The 23,391-nt window shown below is 38.7% G+C and overlaps 1 protein-coding gene across 9 annotated transcripts in view; it reads left to right on the top strand.

Annotated features, from left to right (window-relative positions):
* The window catches only part of PLCH1 (phospholipase C eta 1), a 255,169-nt gene that overhangs the window by 64,057 nt on the left and 167,721 nt on the right, over positions 1-23,391 (top strand). The window contains exon 1 of one of the 9 annotated variants that reach the window (XM_074405536.1): positions 9,550-14,174. The exons of the other annotated variants lie outside the window; for them this stretch is intronic. Coding sequence (XP_074261637.1) covers positions 14,132-14,174 — 43 coding nt within the window. The 5' untranslated portion in view covers positions 9,550-14,131. Of the gene's footprint in view, positions 1-9,549; positions 14,175-23,391 lie in introns of those variants that run through there. 9 annotated transcript variants of the gene reach the window in all.

Genomic DNA, 23,391 nt, shown 5'->3' with positions numbered 1-23,391 from the left:
GATTATTTAGTTTATTTGATGAGTAATGCTAGTAGATGTTCTCTGGTGTTTGGGCATGGAAGAATTCGGTGTTTATTGTAGTCTTCACAGTCTAAACTTGTTTGTGCCTATTCTTCTTGGGAAGACTTTCCAGGTATTAAAAGAGACTTGAATCCGAAGTCCAGTAATGCCATGTTTTTTTCAGACTCATAGAGTTATCACCTTAGTGGTCTTAGATCAGATCTAAAAGAATTTTCTAGATTACCAGGCAGACTCCTGTTCTTTTTCCCTTACTTTCTCCAAACATATGGAGCCCCTCTCTCTCTTTGCTGAGCCACTGGGAGCTGGGAGTGTGGTGATGCAAGCATCTCTGTAACCACAACCACTGGGACTGTGCTGGGTCAGACCTGAAGCCAGCACAGCACTGGACCTTGCCCCAGGCTTTTCCTTTCAGGATGGCAAGTTCTCCTGGGCCATAGGCATGTCCAGTGATGCTGTCTGGGAGTCAAAGACTAGAGTAAAAACTTCAGTGATTTACCTGATGTTCTATTCTACAGCGGCTAAGCTGGCACTCAGGCCACAATACAAAGTCCTTCCTGTTCTTCCCTCCTCTTTCCACAGCAGAGGAGCCTTTCCCTGTGGCCACCACTACCACTGAACCATGGGGGTTTTCTCCTAGGCCACTGCCCATGTTCACTTAAAGTCCAAGGGCTCTTCCATCAGCTGTAGTGATTGCTGACAGGCCTGGGACCCATCCTTTAAGACAGTGGACTCCTTTCTGGCCTAGAGCAGGTCTGGAAATACTGTCCAAGAGAAGAACCTAGGCCTGGACTCAGAGACCTGAAGAAACTGCTTTTTGTTCTACCCCACTGTGGCTGAGCTGTTACCTGATTTTTGGTTCTTGTGATGGTGCTTTTCTGTGTTAAAATTTGATAGCTGTTAAAATTTGGTGTCCCAGCAGTGGGAATGAATGATGTAGGCTTCTATTCTGCCATCTTGTTCCTGAGGTTAATTCTAAAAGCCAACATTCTGTCATTCCAACTCAACTGGCCTTTATGATCTGAACTAAGTATTATGAAATGTTAAGTGGATTTTCTATGGGATAAATCTTGTAAATCCCTGCATTTTCTGATTATCAAAAATGGCTAGATATTTATGGCATTGGAATATTGTGATATAAAAGCTATTTTATGTGAAAGCATTTCAAAGCCTCTGTTTGTTGGCCACATGAGTATGGAAGTATTCAATTTGGAGCTGTTAAAGAGCTGAGGTCCTGGCTTCCCCATCATTGATGGCAGCAGGGCTCTTGAGACATCCAACTGGCTTCTTTTTGTGTCTTCATAGGTAATAAATGATTATTAACTCTCTATGGGGAACCAGGTGCTGAACTTTACAAATAATGTAACATAATCCATGTAGCATTTAGATCCAGTAATGATTTCACTATATGGTAATTTACTAGGTAGTAGTGTTGACTCTGTGAATCCAAAGGATGTTTAGAAATTTTTCATTTCTTAGGATAAAGATTTTAGAGTTGCTGCTCTACAAAACCATAGGTGAATGACCTTTAGTTGTGGAATTTAACTCTTTAAAACATCTGCCCTGTGTGTCTACCAGAAAAATAATAGTGTTCAGATCCTTGGGAATTATATCAGTCAGTGACAGGAGGATGGTTATTTATTTACTTATTTTTTCTGAGACGGAGTCTCTCTCTCTGTAGCCTAGGCTGGCATGCAGTGGCGTGATCTCAGCTCACTGCAAACTCTGCCTCCCAGCTCCTGGTTCAAATGATTTTCCTGCCTCAGCCTTCCGAGTAGCTGAGATTACAGGCACATGCCACCATGCCCAGCTAATTTTTGTATTTTATATTTTTAGTAGAGAATTTTTAGTAGGGGTATCACCATGATGGTGAGGCTGGTCTTGAACTCCTGACTTCGTGATCCACCTGCCTTGGCCTCCCAGTTACAGGCATGAGCTACTGCACTCAGCCAAGGATTGTTATTTTTAAAAGATACTTAGTCTCAGTATCTCAACTTGCAGCCTGTTGAGACCATTTTAAATATATATATGCTTTTGCTTGAGCTTCTAAGAACCCATCTGGGAAATAATATTCTCATAGGTCTCTTATTTTGGTCTCTAATTATATTTTTGATCCCTTGTCCCTTACCATTTCTCCTAAATTACATAAATCAGTATAGACATTTAATATCTAGCAACTGTAGGTACCATGTTTCTGATACTAGTAATGTAAAAATTTTTTCTTAGCTAGAGAACAAATTCTGCATAAATCATAGTACTGAATTATTTCTAAATATGATTAATTTATATAAAGTGATAAAATGTTATTGGTTTCCTATTTTGTCATCTTTAGTATTCATGGAGAAGCAATTCTTTTCTCTTTTCTCCAAGATCTTTAACAAAATTAGCCTTTGTAACCATTTTTGTGCTAGTCAACTATGAATGCGGAGGACTATTGAAGCAGAAAATTAAAATGCTTTCGATGTTTTAATTTTAACACAAATCATTAATCTGCACTTCAACATTATTTCTCTCATTGATAAATTTATTGCTTTAAAAGTATTTCTATCCTTCATATGTCTTTTCTAGCAAAAGAGCTTGGTTACATTTTTGAAATTCTTGCTATTTGAGTAACTTATCAAGGAGCAAAAATTTTGGTTGCTAAACCCCATTTGACTATTGACAGAAGGCTTTATGATATATGCTGTCAAGCATTTTATTGCCTTATGTGTACAGATTTTTTTTTAGTTAGGAAACAAGGGGCATTTCCAGTACACTTTCACCTCTAAGAGAGTATACATTTACTATGAGTATTTTAGAGAGTGGTTACACTAAATTCATGTTTATTTTTTTAAATAGAAAGCCCCAGAGTTTTTGCTTAGAATTTTCAGGACTGGAAAAGACCTCAAGGATCTCAAGAAAATATTAAATGCCGCCGGTTTCTGAGATCCCTTCTAGAGTGAAAGCCCTAGAGAACAGGGTATGTGACTTTAGAACCTTGCATATGGGAGATGCCTGGTAAATATTTGATTGATCAGTAACCTGTCACTTTTTATCAGTGAGGATGCAGAGGCTAGGAAAGGTTCAGTGATGGGTGTAAGGTGGGTCTAAGCCTAACCTAACTATTAAAGTGTTGAGAACTGAGTCCCTGAGCAATATGGGTACAGTGTGAGGTACCTACCATGACACACCATGTATCCATGTCTGCAGCTTCGAAGATTCATTGGTCTCATTCTAAATAGAGCAGCTTGCTGATTCCCAAGCACTGGCATAACAATTAATCATTTGTCCCTTCCCTGGGTCCTTATTCCCCAAGCTAGTTAACGAGGGATATTGCTCTTTTTTCTCCTTACTGCTTTAAATATTTATTGACTCAAATTCTATGCTGGGGATCTAGCAGTTGACAAACTACAAATGGCCCCTGTCTATAAGGAGCTTACAGTCTTGCCCCTCTTTACTGCTACCCACTTCCTCTTCATCCCCTCAACCGCATGTGGGACTTTTATGTTATGTTTTTTTTTTTTTTTTTTTGAGACGGAGTTTCGCTCTTGTTACCCAGGCTGGAGTGCAATGGCGCGATCTCGGCTCACCGCAACCTCCGCCTCCTGGGTTCAGGCAATTCTCCTGCCTCAGCCTCCTGAGTAGCTGGGATTACAGGCACGCGCCACCATGCCCAGCTAATTTTTTGTATTTTTAGTAGAGACGGGGTTTCACCATGTTGACCAGGATGGTCTCGATCTCTCGACCTCGTGATCCACCTGCCTCGGCCTCCCAAAGTGCTGGGATTACAAGCTTGAGCCACCGCGCCCGTCATATGTTATGTTAACTTTTATCCTATTTACTTTCTCATTGTGTGCTTTTACACTCTCTTTCTATACACACCCATGCACACGCACATACACAATTTTATCTGAATAATTTGAGAATAAGTTGAATACCTCATGGCCCTTTTCCCCATGGTATAATTATCAGCTTAAGTAAATTTAACATTGTTAAGGTTCTTTGATGTCCTTGATTTCTGAAAGATGTTTTTTCAACTGGTCTCTACAGGGAAACGAACCTAGGAGAGGAAAGTTACAAACATGGGGAAAAATATTTTCATAAATCCTACCAAGTTCTTAGGGTTAGAGCCAAGCTTCTTGTGTGTGTGTGACTTAAAATGGCCCTGTGTTTGGTTTGATGCTTTGTTGTTGCCATCTTGAAATTCTTCACAATTGGGGGGAAATATCTCCATGTTTTCATTTCATACTGGACGAGCAGATTATGTAGCTCATCCTGCTTATAGCACTTATATACTGGACCAAGAACTTTTGTATCTGTTATAGATATTGCTGAGGATAGGGAAACTGAGGCTTACAAGGATTTGAAATAACTTGGCTTGGGTTGTTGAGTTACTGGTAGAACCAAGATATTTGAACTCAAGTCTTTCTGATTGCCTATCTGATGGCTGTCACTTCATCTCCAACTACTTTATGCCCCTTAACTCTATTTCCACTGAGTTTAATTGTCTCTGGATTTGGAATTGACTTATCCTTTCTCTTTTTCTCCTAAGGAACTCTGTCTTCTCTGGTATCACAGTTGTTCTCTCTTATCCTAAATCCCTGGGCTGTAGTGTTAGCCAGAAGGCCATTTGGAAAATTTTAATAAGTTGATAATTTTCATCCTAAGGAAACTATCCATTAGTAGCTTCCACCTTAATCTTCTCCTGATGTGTGGAAAAAAAGCTGTGTGCCATCATCCTCTTACTTATTCTTATCGTATCTCATGATTGAGCAACTGGTTTCTTTCATGTTCCCAGCTTTTGGAGTCCCTCTGTTATCCTTTGGGATCTGAGTCTTGCTTTATATTCAGTGTCTTCTGACAATTGGAAAACTATCCAGAATCTGAGTTTAGGTCTGGGTGGGTCTTCCTGTGCTCAGATCTTCCTGGTACTCACTACTCTTCTGGTCTGTTCTAGGCCCTGGAGGTACCTCATTGTTCTAGCTCTAGAGTTCACGTTATGGTCCTCCTTATTGCTGTGTTTATTTTTCTGTTAAGATGTCTTAGGCAGAACACAAAATTAATACATCAGGACTGTTTGGGGGAATATGAAGTCAGGAGAAAGGCTAAAAAGGTGAGGAAATGCTGCAAAAAGTATTGGTATGTGTAAAATTGTACTGCTGAAATAGTGGAGAAGAGCACCTTTCTTTTTCAAGGGAGCGACAAAGGAGTTGATTTTTCATTTCTGTAGAGTAATTTAGGAATTCAGACTGTTGTGATAGTACTGTGAACTGTGACATACTGAAAATTGTTACCAGAGGAGCTGGCACAATCTCTTTTCTTGGTTTTCTTTTAGAAAGAGGAGTGAGGTCTCCCTGCCTCAATCACTTAAGGGCACCTTTCCCTAAAGATCATCTTTCGTTAATAAAATGCCTTCCTCAGGCATTAGAAGATTAGATTTTCAGAGGAGGCATCTCCCTTCCAGTCCTTCAGGAGTTTATGGCCATCCCGCTTCCTTAGAGACTTGTTTCCTGTTCTCCGGGGAGTCTCTGGTCAACTGTGCAGAGCAAACAACCCTGAGGTCTGCTGGGGTTGAAGTGACTTGGTGGTTCTGAAGCAGCCTCGAAGGTTGAGCTCTCTTTAGTCAGGCCTTGGTTTTGGGTGGCCTGGAGAGACTTCCCAGATATGTGGCTGTTATCTCTGGCTTGAATTTTTGTGGTTATTGACTTTGTGTTCAGGGGGCCTGAGTGGCTTTCGGTTCCCTTTGTACTCAGAAGAGCTTTGTTAAGGAAGGAGGGTGTTCAATAATCTAGAATCATTTCTTCTCTCTTCCCTGAGCCCCCCTCCCCCCGCTTTATGGTTATCTCTATGTTTACATTTCTTAGGGGACCAGTCTGTATATGTACCGTTCCAGGGCTCAGTATGATTGGATAAGGGAGTAGGGGGTTTGCATTATGACAACCATGAGTATCTCCTATTTGAAACTACTTGAATGCGTGTAGTTAATCTCTATTTGATTGGCTGTAAGTCAAGCCATGTAGAGATGGCAGATTAAAGCATGGTAAAATATCCTGTATTAAGATGTCAGGTATGTCCAAGTGTTGTTATTGTACAACCAAACAGTCCTCCTTTAGCTGGAGTGTTGGAGAATATAAGCACTTAGGATTTATTCTGGACATTTCCACTGTAGTCATCCAGCTCCACTTCCCAAGGGAGGAAGTAAAGGGTCTTCTGTTCTGGGGAAAGTATATTCCGAGTGCTGTGGGGGGAGTTTGAATATATGACTACTTAAGTTTTGAGAATTCAATTAAAGCTTCAGTCCTCAGGATAGATATATGTTTTAATATATGTCACTGTCAATGACCATTAAAGATTCCTATGTGGCTACCTATCTCTAGTTAATTCTCCTCTGTTAGTGTTATAATTAACACTGATCACCACTGATGGTAGCTACTCCAACAGTTGATGCTGCTTTACAAAGTCTAGGTACTTTTATTTATATCTGGATATGAGTTCATGGAACCCAAATGTCAATCAGAATTTTACATTTTCTGAGTCATTACCAACGATAGTTCAGTGTGCTTTAGTGTTCCCCAGCTGCAGACTCCTGGGTTTCTTATAGCACCTGTGAGTGAAATCTTGCCCATAAGGTCTTGGTTATTTTCATGAATTGCTCAAGTTGAAATCAAGTTCTGAGCATACCAGATTTTATTTTGAATTATATTGACATCTTCATCAAGCTGACAATGATGTGCCTGTAAATTTTTATGCTGATCTATAAAATTTAAAGTGACATGAGCAATAAACAATCAGGTCTTTCAAAAAATAATGAAAAAATTTTATTTTAAAGCCAAGAGTCTCGAAGGGGAGATCAATAAGTCATCAAGGAGGCAGCAGTCAAAGAGGCAGTCAGGCTAATGAGTGGCTCATCTCTGTTCTGTGGAACATAGCAAAACTGAATATGGGTTATACTCAGTTTGTTCTGGGATTCAGATGCTTAAAAATGTGTAGCAATTACTGTCCACTGATGCATGTCAGGTTTTTAACGTAGGAAGTGTCCAAACTGGTTTCTTTGACAAGTGTGTGTAATCTATAGGACATGTTCTGTCTCATTAGAATGTAGAGTTATATCTCTCCAGTGATGAATAAATAGTCATAGTAAGCCGGCTCTCTGAGTAAAACCCTTGTGTTGGCTATTCTCAGCATTTATTTAGCAAGCATTGGATGGAAACCTGCACCCCTACAGGTCTTCATCTGTTCTCAGCTTAAAATTTTGTAGTACACTGGGTTTGCAATTTAAGTGTTTGGTTATACTCTGTTGTCCTGTTGTCTAGCAATTCTTACTGACAATCATATTTTAAGCATGTTTGTATGGTTTGGGGGAAAGGGCACTGTGTTTGCATTAGAAAGCCCAGTTTCTCCACTGACTAGTTTTATGATCTTGGGAAAGTCATGGGAAGCTGCAGAGGCTCAGCTTCCTCATTTGTGAATACAGAATGATAATACTGCCTCTCAGCCTTCCCGTAGTTGCTGTCAGGCTTATGTGGGGTATGTGTTTCTAGAGGACTTCGTAAGGGGTAGAGTTTATAAAGCATCAAATAGGAGTCATGAGATAACTATTACCATTATTGAACATTTAGGTACATTGCATACACTTTTGTTTGTGAAGTGCTTTTTCCTTTGTATGTGAACTCAGAGTAACATTTCATTTTGTTCCTTGTGGTTTAATGTAAAAGTTGCAGCAATTTCCTGGGTGTTTCTGAGCTTCATGTAATGGCAATTTCTTCAAATGTACTGACGATGAATAGGCCATAGGCATGAAGTGTGCTGGTTTTGTTTGAATTGATAAATGATCTCTACCTTCTCTCATTCATTTGCAGTGACTACATCTTTAGTGAGTTGAGTCCATTGTAAATAAAAACTGAAAGTACATTTCCAGTTTATCCCATAATTAACAGACGCTCAGAGGCTAAAGTCTAACCCTTTGGTTAACTCATTTTTTATTTCTGTGATTTGCACAGGGCAAATAATGGATAGTGCTACCCTCTGCTTCAGAGCCAGATATTGCTCAGGACAGCTAGTTGAGTAAGGATGGCTGAGGGGTCAAGGGATTTTGATGAAAGATTAGTGCCCATTGTCTTCAGAATGCTCTGGAACAGCTTAAGACTAAGCAGGGCTCAGAGAGGACAATGCCTCAGTAGTAGTAAAAAAAAAAACCCATATTTTACGGGAAGGAAATCTGCTAGCTCATCCTGGGAGCATCTGCCTGGACTGTCCACTTGGGAGTTTCCCTGCATCTAGCTCTTTGGGGTTGTACGTACATTCGAAAATTCTTGTTGAGGTTTCATGTGTTTGCGTAGCTACATTGGTGATTTCGATATGTTACTCTTAGTGATGATTTTGGGTTTCCTCTGTAGTTGAGTGCACAGTGAAATTTCCTACAAGGAATTAAGTTCTGGTTGCTCTGTTGATTGTTCTGTGAGACATTCAGATGAAAAAAAAGAGAGACTGAAGGAAATCAGTGACTCAAAATCTCCGTATTACCTTATCATCTTGGTGAAGATCACTGATTCTAGAGACATTCTGTAGAAATTCAAAGCCCATATCTATCACAGACTTGCTGTGCCATTGTGGGAAAGTTACTTAACTGCTTTTTGCCTCAGGTTCCACGTTTGAAACTAGAGAAATGATTGTACCTAACTTATTCAAAGGGACATTATAAGGATTAAATAAGGCATGTGCAATGCTAGGAACAGTATCTGGAACATAGTAAAGTGCTTCAAAGTAAGCGTCAAAGAAAGTTCTCCATCATCATACTAGTGACAAGGAATTATATTCTTTTTTTTAAAAAAAATTATTTATTTATTTATTTTACTTTAGGTGCATACTATATCTGGCATTTCTCCCCATGTTATCCCTCCCCACCCTTCCCTCTCTCCCCACCCCGCATTGTCTCTCCCCTACCCACCCCCAACCGTCCCCTGTGTGTGATGCTCCTCTCCCTGAGTCCACGTGTTCTCGTTGTTCAACACCCACCTATGAGTGAGAACATATGGTGCATGGCTTTCTGTTCTTGGATTATATTCTTTTTTTTTTGGAGACAACCTCCACCTCCTGTGTTCAAGCAATTCTCCTCCCTCTGCCTCCTGAGTAGCTGAGACTACAGGTGTATGCCACCACACCGAGCTAATTTTTGTATTTTTAGTAGAGACAGGGTTTCACCATGTTGGCCAGGCTGATCTCTATCTCTTGACCTCATGATTCCCCTTCCTGGTCTCCCAAAGTGCTGGGATTACAGGCACGAGCCATAGTGAGTGCCCAGCCTAGGGATTATATTCTTTTTCCAAGTTCAGTGTTACTAAACTGACTACACTTTTTAAAAACAACGTTTTTTTTTTTTTTCTGAGTATAAAATGAATAAATGCTGGTTCTAAAACAATCAAAATATAGTAACCTATTCAGAAGAAAATAAAAACACCTAGAGATAGCCATGGATAACCTCTGATAACATTTTTTCATATATTTTTATAGGATTTATTCTATGTGTCTATACACATGTATTTTACATAATTAAAATAACATTGAGTAGTTTGTATTCTCCTTTTTTCACTTAGTATGTCAAACATTCTCTAGGTAAATGCAATGCCTTACAGACATCGTTAATGGTTAGACAGTATTCCAAAATGTGAATGTATATTTAAGTCAGTCATTCCCTGTTTGGTAGGCAATTAGACAGTTGATTTGAACAAATGTTAAGGAAAGGATACATCCTTTTATATGGATTTTTATGTTTCTGATGATTTCCTTATGGTAGTTTTCTAGCATAAATAGCATAACCATTTTTACAAATCTTGCTGCATCTTGCCTGATGACTTTTCATAAAGTTTGTTACAGTTTATGCTCTCAATGTACAACGTAAAAGCACAGTATGAAAGTTCCTGTGAAATCCTCCCTTCATCAAGGTACCTGTATGTAGGATAGGCCTTAGGAAGGGGTAGCTGGGTGTGACTGGAAGCTCTCAATGGTGAACCTGCACCCTACACTCGCTTTTGCCCCGCTTTACATTTTGTGATGAAAACTGTGAATATGCTTTAAGGTAATGTGGTACTATGGCTTTACAGACTTTTTTTTTAAGTGTTTCTGTATTTCTATGCCAGAGACACTAACAGCTTCTGGCATTGTGTGGGAATATTTTCTAGCTGGGAAAAAACATGAGGAATTTCAATATCAGGCCTAAAACCTTATACATGGTTTCCAGGACCTAACGCACAGAGCCAGGGGAAAGGGCCCAAATCTGAAATCAGCTTGGGTTTGAATTCTGGTTCATCACAGTTGTGCGATCTCAGACATTTTGTCAGACTTGAATCTCAGTTTTCTTAGCTTTAAAATCTGGATATGAATATATCTCCTTGCAGAATTTTCTGAAAATAAAGGAAGATAATGTTTGTGTAGTGGTGTTTGGTAAATGGTAGCTTTTATAATAATGTTTCATTAAGTGACATGGTTCCTGTATTTGTGTCAGCAGGTTTTCAGATTGGACTTGTGAGCCCTAGGGGCAGATATGCTCCATGTTTTCACTCTGGGTTTGTCTCAGTTTAGAATTATATGACTGGTGAGGTTGGAGTGTTGTGTAGAGGAGTGTTGTGGTGAGGGGAGAGTGTTGTGTCGAACATTTTAAACATGAGATTTGGTTAATTGAGGTTATATCAAGCCAGTGATTGGAGTGGCTATTTTTACTGCATTAGCTGCTGTTTATTGAGGATGTATTTTTCCAGCCACTGGGGCAGTCCCAGTGGCTAGGCCGTTGGCCTCTCACTCATTTAACCTTATGCCAAACCCCTAGGCCAAACCTCTAATCCTAAATATCTTCACTGCCATGTCCAGGTAAGGATATTTAGGCTTAGAGGTTTAGAGAGCACCAGTCCTCCTCCCACCACCACTTAGTGTTTTCAGATTTAACAAGTAAAAATATAAAAATATTTCATGGGACATACTTATACTGAAAATTATTTGTTGTTTCTCTGAAATCCAAATTTAACTGGGTGACCTGTTTAATCTGACAACCCTATCCATAACTGACCCAAGGCCAGGCAGTGAGTAAAGGAAAAGGCTGGGGCTTAAATCTTTCTCCATCTTCCATGGAAACCATTGCTTTTACCTATTACTTTATGATATTTTCTTTAGGAGATCAGAAGTAGAACTCAGGTGTAAAAGATGAGGAAAATGCTGTCAGATCAAGTGTAAAGTCCTTCGCTGATTGTAAATTTAGAAGCTGAACTCAGAGATACTGTTTTTAATTTTTCACTTGATTGGCGAAGGTTAATTCCATGTTAGGTCTAATGATTAAAAATGAAGAAAGTTGATGAGGGTCTATAAGGTACCTACTGTATGCCAAGTACTGTGCTACAATGAATCTGGAAAAGGCTCAAACTTTTCAAATGAGGGTTTCAGTTAAGAAATTAAAGATTCTACGGCTGTAGGGTTGTTGAGGTGACCCATCAGAAGAAGCACCATTGTCCCCAAAGTCTGTTGGCCTAGTTTTGGCATTGTATGTGACCTTCTGTTGGGAGAATACAGGGGAGTGATTTCAGAGATGTGGTTATTCATTCAGTGTCTCTACCAACCTCAGGATAGGTATTTAAGTTTTATGATTCTTTTTGAATGGGCTGCATAGGAGGTTATTTGCTACTGCTGAAGAATTGAATGTTTAATAAAACGTAGATATTTCCAGGCTCTCAAAAATCTGTGAGTGCTCCTTGGTGGTCAAACATACACTTATGGGCTGTGATTGCTTTTTAAAAGCTTGCCCACCTGCCCTATGAAGTTGCTATGTGGTCACCCTGGGTGAGTGGCTTGGCCCTCAAAGGTGCCCCAGAGCCACTCAGGATAAACCCGCCATGTGCTTGTGTGGTTGGGCTCCATATCCAATCTTGCATGCCAGCCTTTTCAGGGCAGGACCTGGGGCTTCAGGAGCAAGAGGTGAGAGGGTTGAGGAACTTATTATGAGCAAGACTCCTGGTAGGTAAAATGAGCAAATAAAAAGTTTATCCCCTTTCTTTCTTGACCTCAGATTGAAAGTGAGGGGATCTTTGGAAAGAAGGCTTTCCAAACCTTCTTGGGAGTTGTAAGTACTTTGGTCCTCACCTCTTTTCAGGATTGATAGGGAGATAAACCCAAGATGCCTTTTGCTTTTTGGGCATCTTTGGTTCCAGGCAGCCAAAGGAACTAGACATTCATTACTTGGTGTTACTAATTTTGTGTTAGAAAAGCACCATCACCATGATCTTTTTGTATAAAATTATCTGGGAGTATTAAATATTTGGATTTTTAGCAGGAATGGGTATTTCTGAGATATCTCACATTTTGGGGTGCCATCTTGTGTTCAGACTACTGATTAATTCAGATTAAGCAATGAAATCCACTCCTTGTCTGGGTTGATGTAAAGAATTTCAAGACTAATAATAGTAATAACAATATGTAATTGTGATTCTAAGCACTTTCTGTGTATTAAATTAATTATTGCAATAACATTTTGAAGTAGAAACTATTATTATGCCCACTGTACAAATAAGGAAATGGAGGAGCAGATAATTTAAGTAAATTGCCCAAAGTCTCACAGCTAGTTGATGGCAGAGTCAGGCTTTGAACCCAGGCAGATAGGCTCCTAAACTCTTAACAGTTGTTTTACATAGTCATGTATATATGTATATATGTCAGATTCAATCTTGCAAGAAGGTTATTCTCATCATGTATTTAATTACGTGTGCCTATATATACCTTTGAAACTCAAGTTTCCTTAGGGTATTTAAAAGTAAATAGTGTGGTATGCAAATTGGGGCAGGGGATGTGCAAATTGGGAAACAGGTGACTTGGACCTGGGGTAGAGCTTGGCACCTTGGAATCTAGGGGTAAGGTAGCAATCTAGGCTGGATGGCCCTGGTGGGAATTGCCTAAAGGGCCTGACATTGTTATATGCAGAATGGGAGATCCTGAGAGTCCTGAGAGCCACAGGTGGGTGAGGGCCAACTGCAGCTGGGGAGAAGAAAATGGCAATAGGGTTGATATTAGAAAGGGAATCCTGGAGTAAGAGAGTTAATACTCAGGATGAGAGGCTTAATTAAAATGCTTAAGTGCAAGACTACTGTAAATTGCTTATGAAATATATCTGCTCATGTGTCTGTCTACCTATCTCTTCAAAGAAGTTGAATAAAGTTGCAAATAATGGTTACATAGACTTTAGGGAAAATTGCACTATAATAATGTGCTGGTTCATTCACTAAAAACTGACTTGTTTTTAGACCCATTCATACTATTTACTTTGTCCACATCCACAGGGATGTGATTTATTTTTATTTTTATTTTTTAACCTGAGAAATAGCTTTCACCAAGTAAGTGTTTTGAAACTGTAACCTCATTCCTTCTAAGTTAGAAACATTCCAGTCTTTTTTGTGATCATTGCTATGTTTGTGTGTGGACAAAATCAGGACAAGAAAACCCTCAATGCTTTGAATATGTGCTTAAACTGACCGGCACAAAAGTAGTCTATAGGGCAGTCATAGCTTATTTCTTAATGGATCGTATTTGCCTCCAATGGACTGATGTTTGCTTCCGAGAGTGTGTGTGTTTCTGTGTGTGCTTCTGAGTCTCTGTGTGTGCATGTTCATTTTCTGTATTCAGTCTGCGTCACTCCCACGGTAATCACTGTTTCTCAATGACCTGTGAAGGTGAGGAGGGTTTCTTTGATGGCTAAAGACCTACACTTCCCAGACGTTAAATGTGCATAATGCCTTGCGGGCTTTAAAGCGCTGTACGAAGCATGCATGTCTCGTACCCAAAGTAGCCACAGCGCCTGCATTCCCACAATAGCGGCAGCCCGAAGCAGATGCTTCCAGTGTGCTTATCTGGCTGTGCTTTTCACTTTGGGACAAAGTTCTATAATCATATCTCATGGATTTATTTTCTCCACACTGTAAAGCCTGAATTGTGAAGATCTCATCATGCCATAAAGGGCAGCATGAGCCAAGTTCTGGGAGCTGCTAAGGATTTCTTTGCCTTTTTTTCCCACCCTTTTTGGAGATGTGTATCAGGAAAAGGCTTTGCCTTTAGAGAGAAATTTTACTGCTCTTGCCAATAATGTGTAATAGTATTAAATTTAATGGCAGACCTTGAAGTGTATAAAAACTTAAGTCCAGAAAAAGGTAAGACTCATACTACTAATTTTAAGGTAAATGTAATAGTCCTAGTAGAATATGGTAAACGTTTATTTTATTTCATATTTAGTTAAGTTAAATGCTTATTTGCATCCTTGAGAACCTATTTGAGATATTATATTTCAATATGCAATAAGGTAACAAAGTATTTTTGATTAGGCAGAAGTGTTTTTTTTCTTATAAATGTAGACTTTTATAAGAAGAGAATTTGCATGCTAACAAACTGAAAGTATATTATTATAATAAAATGGTCAGTGAGAAAATAATTTGTATTCTTAGGTTATGAGTCAGGATATAGGCATGCCTAAAAATTTAATTTGTCTGACATTTATAAACAGTGGGTTTTAATTGAAACATTGTCAATCTTATTCAGTTTGAATAATGATGAATAAAGCTAAGCTATATTTTAAACTTTCTACAATAATCTGGAGAGAATGATTCTCAATTTGTATCAGTTAAAGCTAGTTAGGGATAATTAGCTCTATAAAATAGAATGGCAGAAGAAGTATTCAGCACAGATAAAATGGAGGCAGAATCCGTGTATCATGTTCTTAGAGCCTGTCTGTCAGCTCCAGGAGCATGAGAGAAACATTTTAAAGTATGAGTTAGGAGATCAGAAATTGAAAATCTATGGCGATTGTTCTTGAATTATAAAAATTATTCCTTCCTGGTCAGACAGAATAAAACTGTCATGTCAAGAAATGTCTTCTAAACTTACCTTCAAACTGAAATTTGTCTGTCATTTCAGATTATTCATATACGTCTACTCAAATGTAACTTTATCACATCAATGCTGATCTGAAAGCCTGTCTGGAGATTGTTGTTAATTTATGGTATCAACTTTAATGTGCCATGTTCCCAGTACCAGCATTGATGTTTGCTTTTTATTTGAAATATAAATTGTACCATGGTTGAGATTTTTTAGAGTATACCTGAGTTTTCTAAGCTTAGGAAGAAGCTTTCATACAGAAATAGGGAAGGATTTGGCTTACTTGATACGCAGTTTGTCAGAAGGATTTCCATTTAGAGTTTTGTCTTATAATATGTTTGGAAACTTTTATGTATGCAAAATGTAGGAGTAAATTGAACTGCACAGCATACTTTTAGGATTGTCTTACTTTACACATTATGGAAGTAATGATGAAAGTGACTTCTATTACTTTAACCACATAAATTTAAAATAGAGCTCTGATTCTTCTGTTTTTTTTTTTTTTAAGATGGTGTTTTGCCATGTTGCCTAGGCTGGTCTAGAACTCCTGAGCTCAGGCAATCCACCCACCTTGGCCTCCCAAAGTGCTAGGATTACAGGTGTGAGCCACTGCGCCCGGCCATGAGCCACTGCGCCCAGCCGAGCTCTAATTCTTAAACATTGTGGAAATTTGAAATAATTTTCCTAGTCATATGAGCTTTTAAAGTTGATGAATATAAGGCATCTTGTTTCATGGTAGATGTTTTCACATACAGATGTCTTACCAGAGACAGAGATTTTTCATTGAACAAATATTTCGTACTTTATTTAATAGATTTTTTTTTTATTATTCTAGTGATTTTATTCTGCTGAATAAAAAATTTTCATTACTGACTGTCCATCTTAGTAGTAAAATCATTTCAGTGGGTAGCAAGACTATTTTCCAAAAACTCTTACTTCTGAATTCCAGATCAATTTTAAGAGGAACATCTTAAATTATTCAGATAGACTCTGTATCTGAGTGTGTGCAATTGATAGATTCAGAAATATCATGAAATCTAAGTTGCACAGTTAAACAATAACATTAGTGGAGTGGCTTCAATTGATTGGAGTACAAAGTTGAGGAATGTTTATTCACAGGCTAGGAAGACCATGAAGTACAAAACCCATGTTTGCTTTTATATTTTGTATTTATGCATATAATTAGGAAATTATTGTTAGTGCTGTTGTTTACCTTAGAATTTCGTGTAATGAACTAAACCTCATCTCAGTGATTTCTGAACAACACCGAGAAGATGTAGGGACCTGAACTGTAGCATAAAACCAGAAGTAGGAGCAAGCTTGAGGCATGTAAGGAAGGTGTTTTTATAATCTTGTTATGGCTCCGAACCTCAGCGTCCTTTTTAGTAACAAGAGGTAATACTACATTCTTTCTTACCTCACAAGGTTATTGTAAGAATTACTGGTCTCTGAAAGCATTTGATAGAAAAGGACCACAGAAATGTAAGATGGTATAGTCATACAAATAAGGATAATGTATATTTCATATACTTTAATGAAAAGAAATTGTATTTGTTCTGGGATGCCAGTAAAAACACTTTGACCTAGAACTTTGGTACCATCTGGTACTAATTTCCCCCTTGGCCTAGTATAGCCTACATGCCGGCAGTGTGCATGCTGTGTACGAATGCTTGATGGAAGGGCAGATGTCAACATAAGAGCGAGTCCTAGATTTCTAGAGCAGGAAGAAACCATAGCAATCTCATTCTTTTATAAGAAAAAATAGTCATAGGGAGACTGCATAATTTTCTTGAAGACGTGAAATAGATCTGTGGCTGGAATTGAGCCATCCAATTTCCAGATCATAAGACCTGGATCTACCCTTCTCAATCGTACAGATTTTTTTCTTTTAGAAGTTGCTACGTTTAGATATTTGTGATTTTGCTCATGCTATGTCATTTGAATCCTTTGTACAAGGCTGTTTTTTTTTTGTTTTTTGTTTGTTTTTGTTTTTGTTTTTTTAAGGGAAGGAAAGTGGAGAGCTTCTTGTAGAATTCTCAACTGCTAATCATTAATGGGTACAATTAATAGAGATAGACTGAGTGCTTTAACTACAAGGTGCTGGTTGGGGATATGAAGATGGATAAAATAATTTACTTCTCTTATAATAACTCCTGGTATAATGCACAGACATGCTTATATTACTGTAATAACAGTAATACTGTAGTAGAGGAACATTCCAGTGGTACCTGGGTATGGAGAAGTCTGCAAAGGATTTCTAGAGGTAACATTTGAACTGAGTCTCGAAGTATAATGAGGATGATGTCAGATAGATAAGCAAGTGTTGAAGCTGAAGAAGTAGCAAGGACCAGGTGTTACAATAAAGACCTGGTAATCCAGGCTGAGAAATTTAGACATTAATTACAAGAAAAAAAAAAGAAAAAGAAAAAAGGCAACAGAAGGTTTTAAGCTGAGGAGAGATTAATCAGATTGGAGTTTTAGAAAGATCTCTCTGACAACAGTTTGGAGACTGATGGTGGAAGGAGTGAGCCTGGAGCACTGGAGATCAGAAGGCTGTTGCAGTAAATAGTAAATAGGGGAGGAAACAGTGGTCTCTCTTCAAGTTTCTTAGGTAAGAAGATCTTTCATGAGAAAACGTTAGGCTCTCAAGTCCACACTGGTGTCCTTTGCCTCTGATCAAAGATGCTGTGGAATTCATACTGCTGCTTTTTCTGCATACACTTGTTATTCAGTCACTGCCTTGTGTTTGGGATAAATTAGTTACAAGAAAGTCATTGCCTGATAAGCAATTTAACATTTCTGTTTTACTAAGGTCATGGCTTCTTGTCCACTAGACAAAATTGTGCCTAATTATGAGTATCCCTGTTCTTTTATGGCAAGCAAAAGATGATCTCTCCAAGAAGTTATAGAATCCCTCCTCAACCTTTTCTAGATTGTAGGAATTTGGTTCGAATGTTGTCATATTGCTTGCATAATCAGTCCAAATATAACATTAGGGCGGAAAGGTCAGTGGCCATTTCTTGGTGTTTCATGTTGTGGAATATGGCTGTTTCCCTGTTTATGAAGAAGGTGATACCCATAATGCTGTGTGCTTTAGTCTGTTCTACAGAGCTAGTAGTTTATTTCTGAAATCTCTGCACAGGCAAGTTCTCCCTCATTGTTCTTAGTCAAAAATGTTTGACTCTTTTCATGCATTTTGTATTCCAGATAAATTTTAGAACTGCCTGTCCAGTTCCAAAAGTCATTTAGTTGGGGGTTTTGATTGGCATTACATTGCATTTATGGATTAACTCAGGAGAACTGCCAACTTAAAGACATTGATTCCCCCTTTCGGGAACATAGTAGAATTCATCATGTTTTAGGTCTTCTTTTAGGTCCTTCTCTTATGTCAGTAAAGATTTAGAGCTTTCTTCATGTAGGTTGTTCACATTTCTTGGTAGGTTCATTTTTATGGTTTTAGTTGGTTTTGTGAATAGACTTTTTAAAATTACACGTTCTTAAAAAGTTGAAAAAGTTAAACACAGTATTATAGAACTATTAACAAAAAAATAGTTTTTTTTTCTCATCACCTCTTTCCAAATAAATTGCTTTTACCTCTTTTTCTTTACTTTTTGTAGTTTTAGTGTTACTTTTATATCTCTAACTGGTATACCTATACTGCCACTTATTGATTTCTCAACTTTTGATATTAACTATTGAGTTTCTTCGATGATAGATGATAAATTAGTTCACTTATATTATCCCATGTCCTTTTTAGTTACTCTATTGGTTATCCCTGTAACTTTAACAATTTCCTTATACTTTGGTTTCCTGCTCTGCCAGTTAGAGTACTCTACCTAGTGACCATCACTCTCCCTTTGCCAAACCTTTGCCTTTTTTTTTTTTTTTTTTTTTGAGACAGAGTCTCACTCTGTCACCTAGGCTGAAATGCAGTGGTGCGATCTCAGCTCCCTACAACCTCTGCCTCCCAAGTAGCTGGGACTATAGGCGCGTGCCACTACACCAGCTAATTTTTAAATTTTTAGTAGATACAGGGTTTCACCATATTGGCCAGGATGGTCTCAAACTCCTGATCTCGTGATCTGCCTGTCTCTGCCTCCCAAAATGCTGGGATTACAGTCATGAGCCACCATGCCTGGCCACCTTTGCCTCTTTTATCCCTCCTAACTTCTGTTAGTATAATAATTTTTCATTCTTTTTCTGAACCCATAATCACTCCTCCTATGTTTTGATCATAGATTGACTTTAAAATTTTAATATCAATAAACAAAGTTTACATTACTGTGACTGCTTACATTCACATTACTGTGACTATATAAATGCCCTTCAGAGCAAAGTAATTACCTAAGTTATTTTGCTTAGAGTTACTGCTTCAGAACATAGCATCAGAGAAAAAGGACAGATTCTAGAGGTTTCTATAGCAAATGATGAGATCAAATTCATTAGAAAAAAATTGAGTGCCTAATACTAATTTTGACAACTAGCAATCTTAATCATAACTCTATGAAGTGCATATAGTTACTCTTTATTTTAGCGGCAAGAAATCTGAGGTGCAAAGACAGAAAAGACCTTGCTCTAGGTCAGCTGTAATTGTTAGAGCTGACATTTGAATCCTGCTGGTTGACTTTGGAACCTGGACTTGCAGTTCTGTTCCCTCTCTTAGTAGTGTTATTACTTTGTTAGGGGTGGTGAGATACATAGGCAGGAAGCAATTGATTGCCTGTTTTCGTAAAAGGTTCTCTGTCTGTGAAGACATCTCAGTTTGACATTTCCTCCTCTGTGCATATACCTTTCCCTGGAATAAATGGGCCTGCAGATGCATACTTCCTGAGTGAGAGACAGAAGGAGAACAGTGTGGTAGGTTACACAGGGTTTGGCACGGGGAAGGAGTGGGGTAAGAATGGTTAGCATGGGATGGGATAATGCCGAGTTTTTAATATCTCCCTAAGGAGTTTGGGCTGGATCTAAAGAGCAAGGGGAGAAGATGGTAAGTTTTGGAGTACATGGGTGATATAAAAGTGGTGTTCTGGGAAAATGTGTCTAGAAGTGCTATGAAAGATAGATTACACAGCCCAAGTGAAAGGATCTTGTCATCTGCTTGAGAAATTGGTTCAGATCAGGGCCATGAACCCTACCCATTGAAGTTTTGACAAATGATCTTTAACTGTCTCTAATTACTTGGCAGCCAAACAGAAGCTACCACGAGAGAGCTAGAGTTACTTCAGCTGTCTCTCTGAAGAAAGGTGAATGTTTGTTTCCATCGATCTGTTTAAAGAATAAATCATGGTTGTAGATATGTGTTGCATAAGGTTTTCGTCTAATCCATTGACCTCTTGCTTTTTGTTTTTCTTTAAAATCCATGTGGGTATTTTCAGTTTTTTCAGGGAGTATGTATAAAGATAAAACTTGAGAAAATATACAAGCAGGACTCTGAGGAAACCCTCTTTCCCCAGATGTTGAAATAAAATCAAATGAGAAAAGAAGAGATGAAATAAAAGGCAGCTTTAAAGGGCAATTTCGTTCCTATTTTATAATTTCTCTTCGCATTTCTTCTTTATGTCTAAGCTCATTATTTGTCCTTTATAATCTTTTTTCTTTGTTTTATTTTGAATGTCAAAGTTATACCCAAGGACTGTTTTTAAAAAACAAACAATCTTGATTTATATCAAATACTAAAATGAGCTTTCTCCTTGCTTTTCCTACTCCTTGGGCATAACCATGGTTGATATTTTGGCATGTGATTTGCGTCTTTCCAGAGGTGTTGTTGGTACATGCAGTACATACATGCAGACACACATGCACATAAACAGAAACGAGTCATGCCATTGATGCAGGTCTCATAAAGAAATTAAACTTTTATGTGATCAAACAAAAGAGAATGGAGAGTATACATCATGTGGGCTATTTCATATCTCCACCTTCCTATTTCTACTTGCTAAGCCTCAGTATGAACAGGAGACAGGTCCTCAGCTGGACTTAGTAAACAGATGCCTCTCACATCATGAGTATTCTTCTGATGTTGAGGTTTTAATCTTAATTTCAATGATATTATACCTTCCTTATTTTCTCATTTTTGTATTCCTTTTATTTACTAACTTACTTTCTCAGGTGCTCACTGATGGTTTAAAAAATGAAAAGAGGCCGGGCGTGGTGGCTCAAGCCTGTAATCCCAGCACTTTGGGAGGCCGAGGCGGGTGGATCACGAGGTCAAGAGATCGAGACCATCCTGGTCAACATGGTGAAACCCCGTCTCTACTAAAAATACAAAAAATTAGCTGGGCATGGTGGCACGTGCCTGTAATCCCAGCTACTCGGGAGGCTGAGGCAGGAGAATTGCCTGAGCCCAGGAGGCGGAGGTTGCGGTGAGCCGAGATCACGCCATTGCACTCCAGCCTGGGTAACAAGAGCGAAACTCCGTCTCAAAAAAAAAAAAAAAAAAAAAAAAGAAAAGACTAGAAAATCAACCAAGAAAATGAGAGAATAATAACATACAAATTTTGTTGCAGAGGGGGACAGGGATAGTGTCTCAAGTTTTAAAAAATTTTTATTTGCTTTGAGATTGTCTCATTCTGTTGTCTGAGCTGGAATACAGTGACACAATCTTGGCTTATTGTAACCTTCACCTCCTGGGCTCAAATGAACCTCTCGCCTCAGCCTCTTGAGTAGCTGGGACTGCAAGTGCATGCCACAATGTCTGACTAATTTTTTATGTTTTTGTAGAGATGGGGGCCTCACAATGCTGCCCATGCTGGTTTTGAACTCATGGCTTGAAGTGATCTTTCTGCATTAGCCTCCCAGAATGCTGGGATTACAGGCATGAGCCACCATGCCTGGCCTTCAAGTTTTTTATTTGCTACTTAATTCTTATTTTATTTAAATAATATGCTTAGCCAGTCCTTTATTTTATCTTTGTGTATAGTTATTCTCAATTTATTTTATATTCTCTCATTACTACTTACTGTTTTTGATCACAAATGTATGCCTTCTTTTCTGAAGAAGTGGTGGATAAAAGCAAATGGTTATGCCCACTCTTGGGGCATAACCATAGTTGATATATTGGTGTGTGGATTTGCATCTTTCCAGAGGTGTCAGTACAAGTAGTACATACATGCACACACATGTAAACAGAAAGGGGTTACGCCGTTTATGTCCCCAGTTATGTACAAGGGGACAAAGGAAAAATACAATGGATGAAGAATGAAGCCATCCCATTTGCTCTTTAGTCTCTCTCTCTTTTTTTTTTTTTTTTTTTGAGGCAGAGTCCAGGCTGGAGTGAAGTGGTGCGATCTTGGCTCACTGCAACCTCTACCTCCTGGGCTCAGGCAATTCTCCTGCCTCAGCCTCCTAAGTAGATGGGATTACAGATGTGTGCCACCACAGCTGATTAAGTTTTGTATTTTTAGTAGAGATGGGGTATCACCGTGTTGGCCAGGTTAGTCTCCAACTCTTGCCTTCAGGTGATCCGCCCACCTTGGCCTCCCAAAGTGCTGGGATTACAGGCAGGAGCCACTGTGTCTAGCCTAGTCTCACGTTTCTTGTTTTCCCCTATGAACACTTACCCTCTCCTATTTGTTGTAATCTCGCCATAGTTGTCCTTTCTGTTTTTAGACCTCTTTTCCCCATTTTTCTCAGTCCATCTTATTTTTCACATAGAAACAAAATTTAGAATGCATTTGGTTTATAAAACCCCATGCATGCCCATGAAGATAAGACTCAATGGCTAAATATATCTGACTATTACCTGAATTAACTGTCAGACCTTGGAGTCAGTTGTCTACCTATTGTGTTGGGCTAGGGGATCTTTCTTAGATGCTTTCAGTGATTTTTCTTGTCTAAGCCCAGAGAAGAGTTATTAAGAACAGAAACAAAGCAAAGTGAAGCAAATGTTGGCAGGGCTGGCAGAAGCCTGAAGGAGGTTCACAGAGAGCAACAAACCGATGAAAATTCTCAACTTGTTGATTGTTAGAGCAAATAGTGTTAGCAGTGACCAGCATTCTCTTTGTATTGGCTAGGTGATGTGACTCTTTTTTTTTTGAGATGGAGTCTTGTTCTTTTGCTCAGGCTGGAGTGCAGTGACACAATCTCGGCTCACTGTAACCTCCACCTCCTGTGTTCAAGCAATTCTCCGCCTCAGCCTCCTGAGTAGCTGGGATTACAGGCATACACCACCAAGCCCAGCTAATTATTATTATTTTTTTAAAAATAGAGACAGGGTTTTGCCATGTTGACCAGGCTGATCTTGAACTCCTGACCTCAGGTGATCCACCCGCCTTGGCCTCCCAAAGTGCTGGGATTACAAGCGTGAGCCATTGTGCCTGTTTGATGTGACTCTTGTTTGATGAAAGGGTTCAATTTTTGCTACTGCATTTAAAAAGTAGTGGGAAAGTTGGCATGTGATTAAGAATATTAACACAATGGAAAAAGTGTTTCTTTAACAACAGGTTAAGATTAAGGGGCTGGGCATAATATTTCTCAATTGAGCCAATCAGTTTTATA

This window comes from Saimiri boliviensis, chromosome 9 (genome assembly GCF_048565385.1).
Source record: "Saimiri boliviensis isolate mSaiBol1 chromosome 9, mSaiBol1.pri, whole genome shotgun sequence".
Taxonomy (NCBI): domain Eukaryota; kingdom Metazoa; phylum Chordata; class Mammalia; order Primates; family Cebidae; genus Saimiri; species Saimiri boliviensis.
The sequence above is the reverse complement of the archived record's forward strand: the minus strand, read 5'-3'. Positions and strand labels throughout refer to the sequence as shown.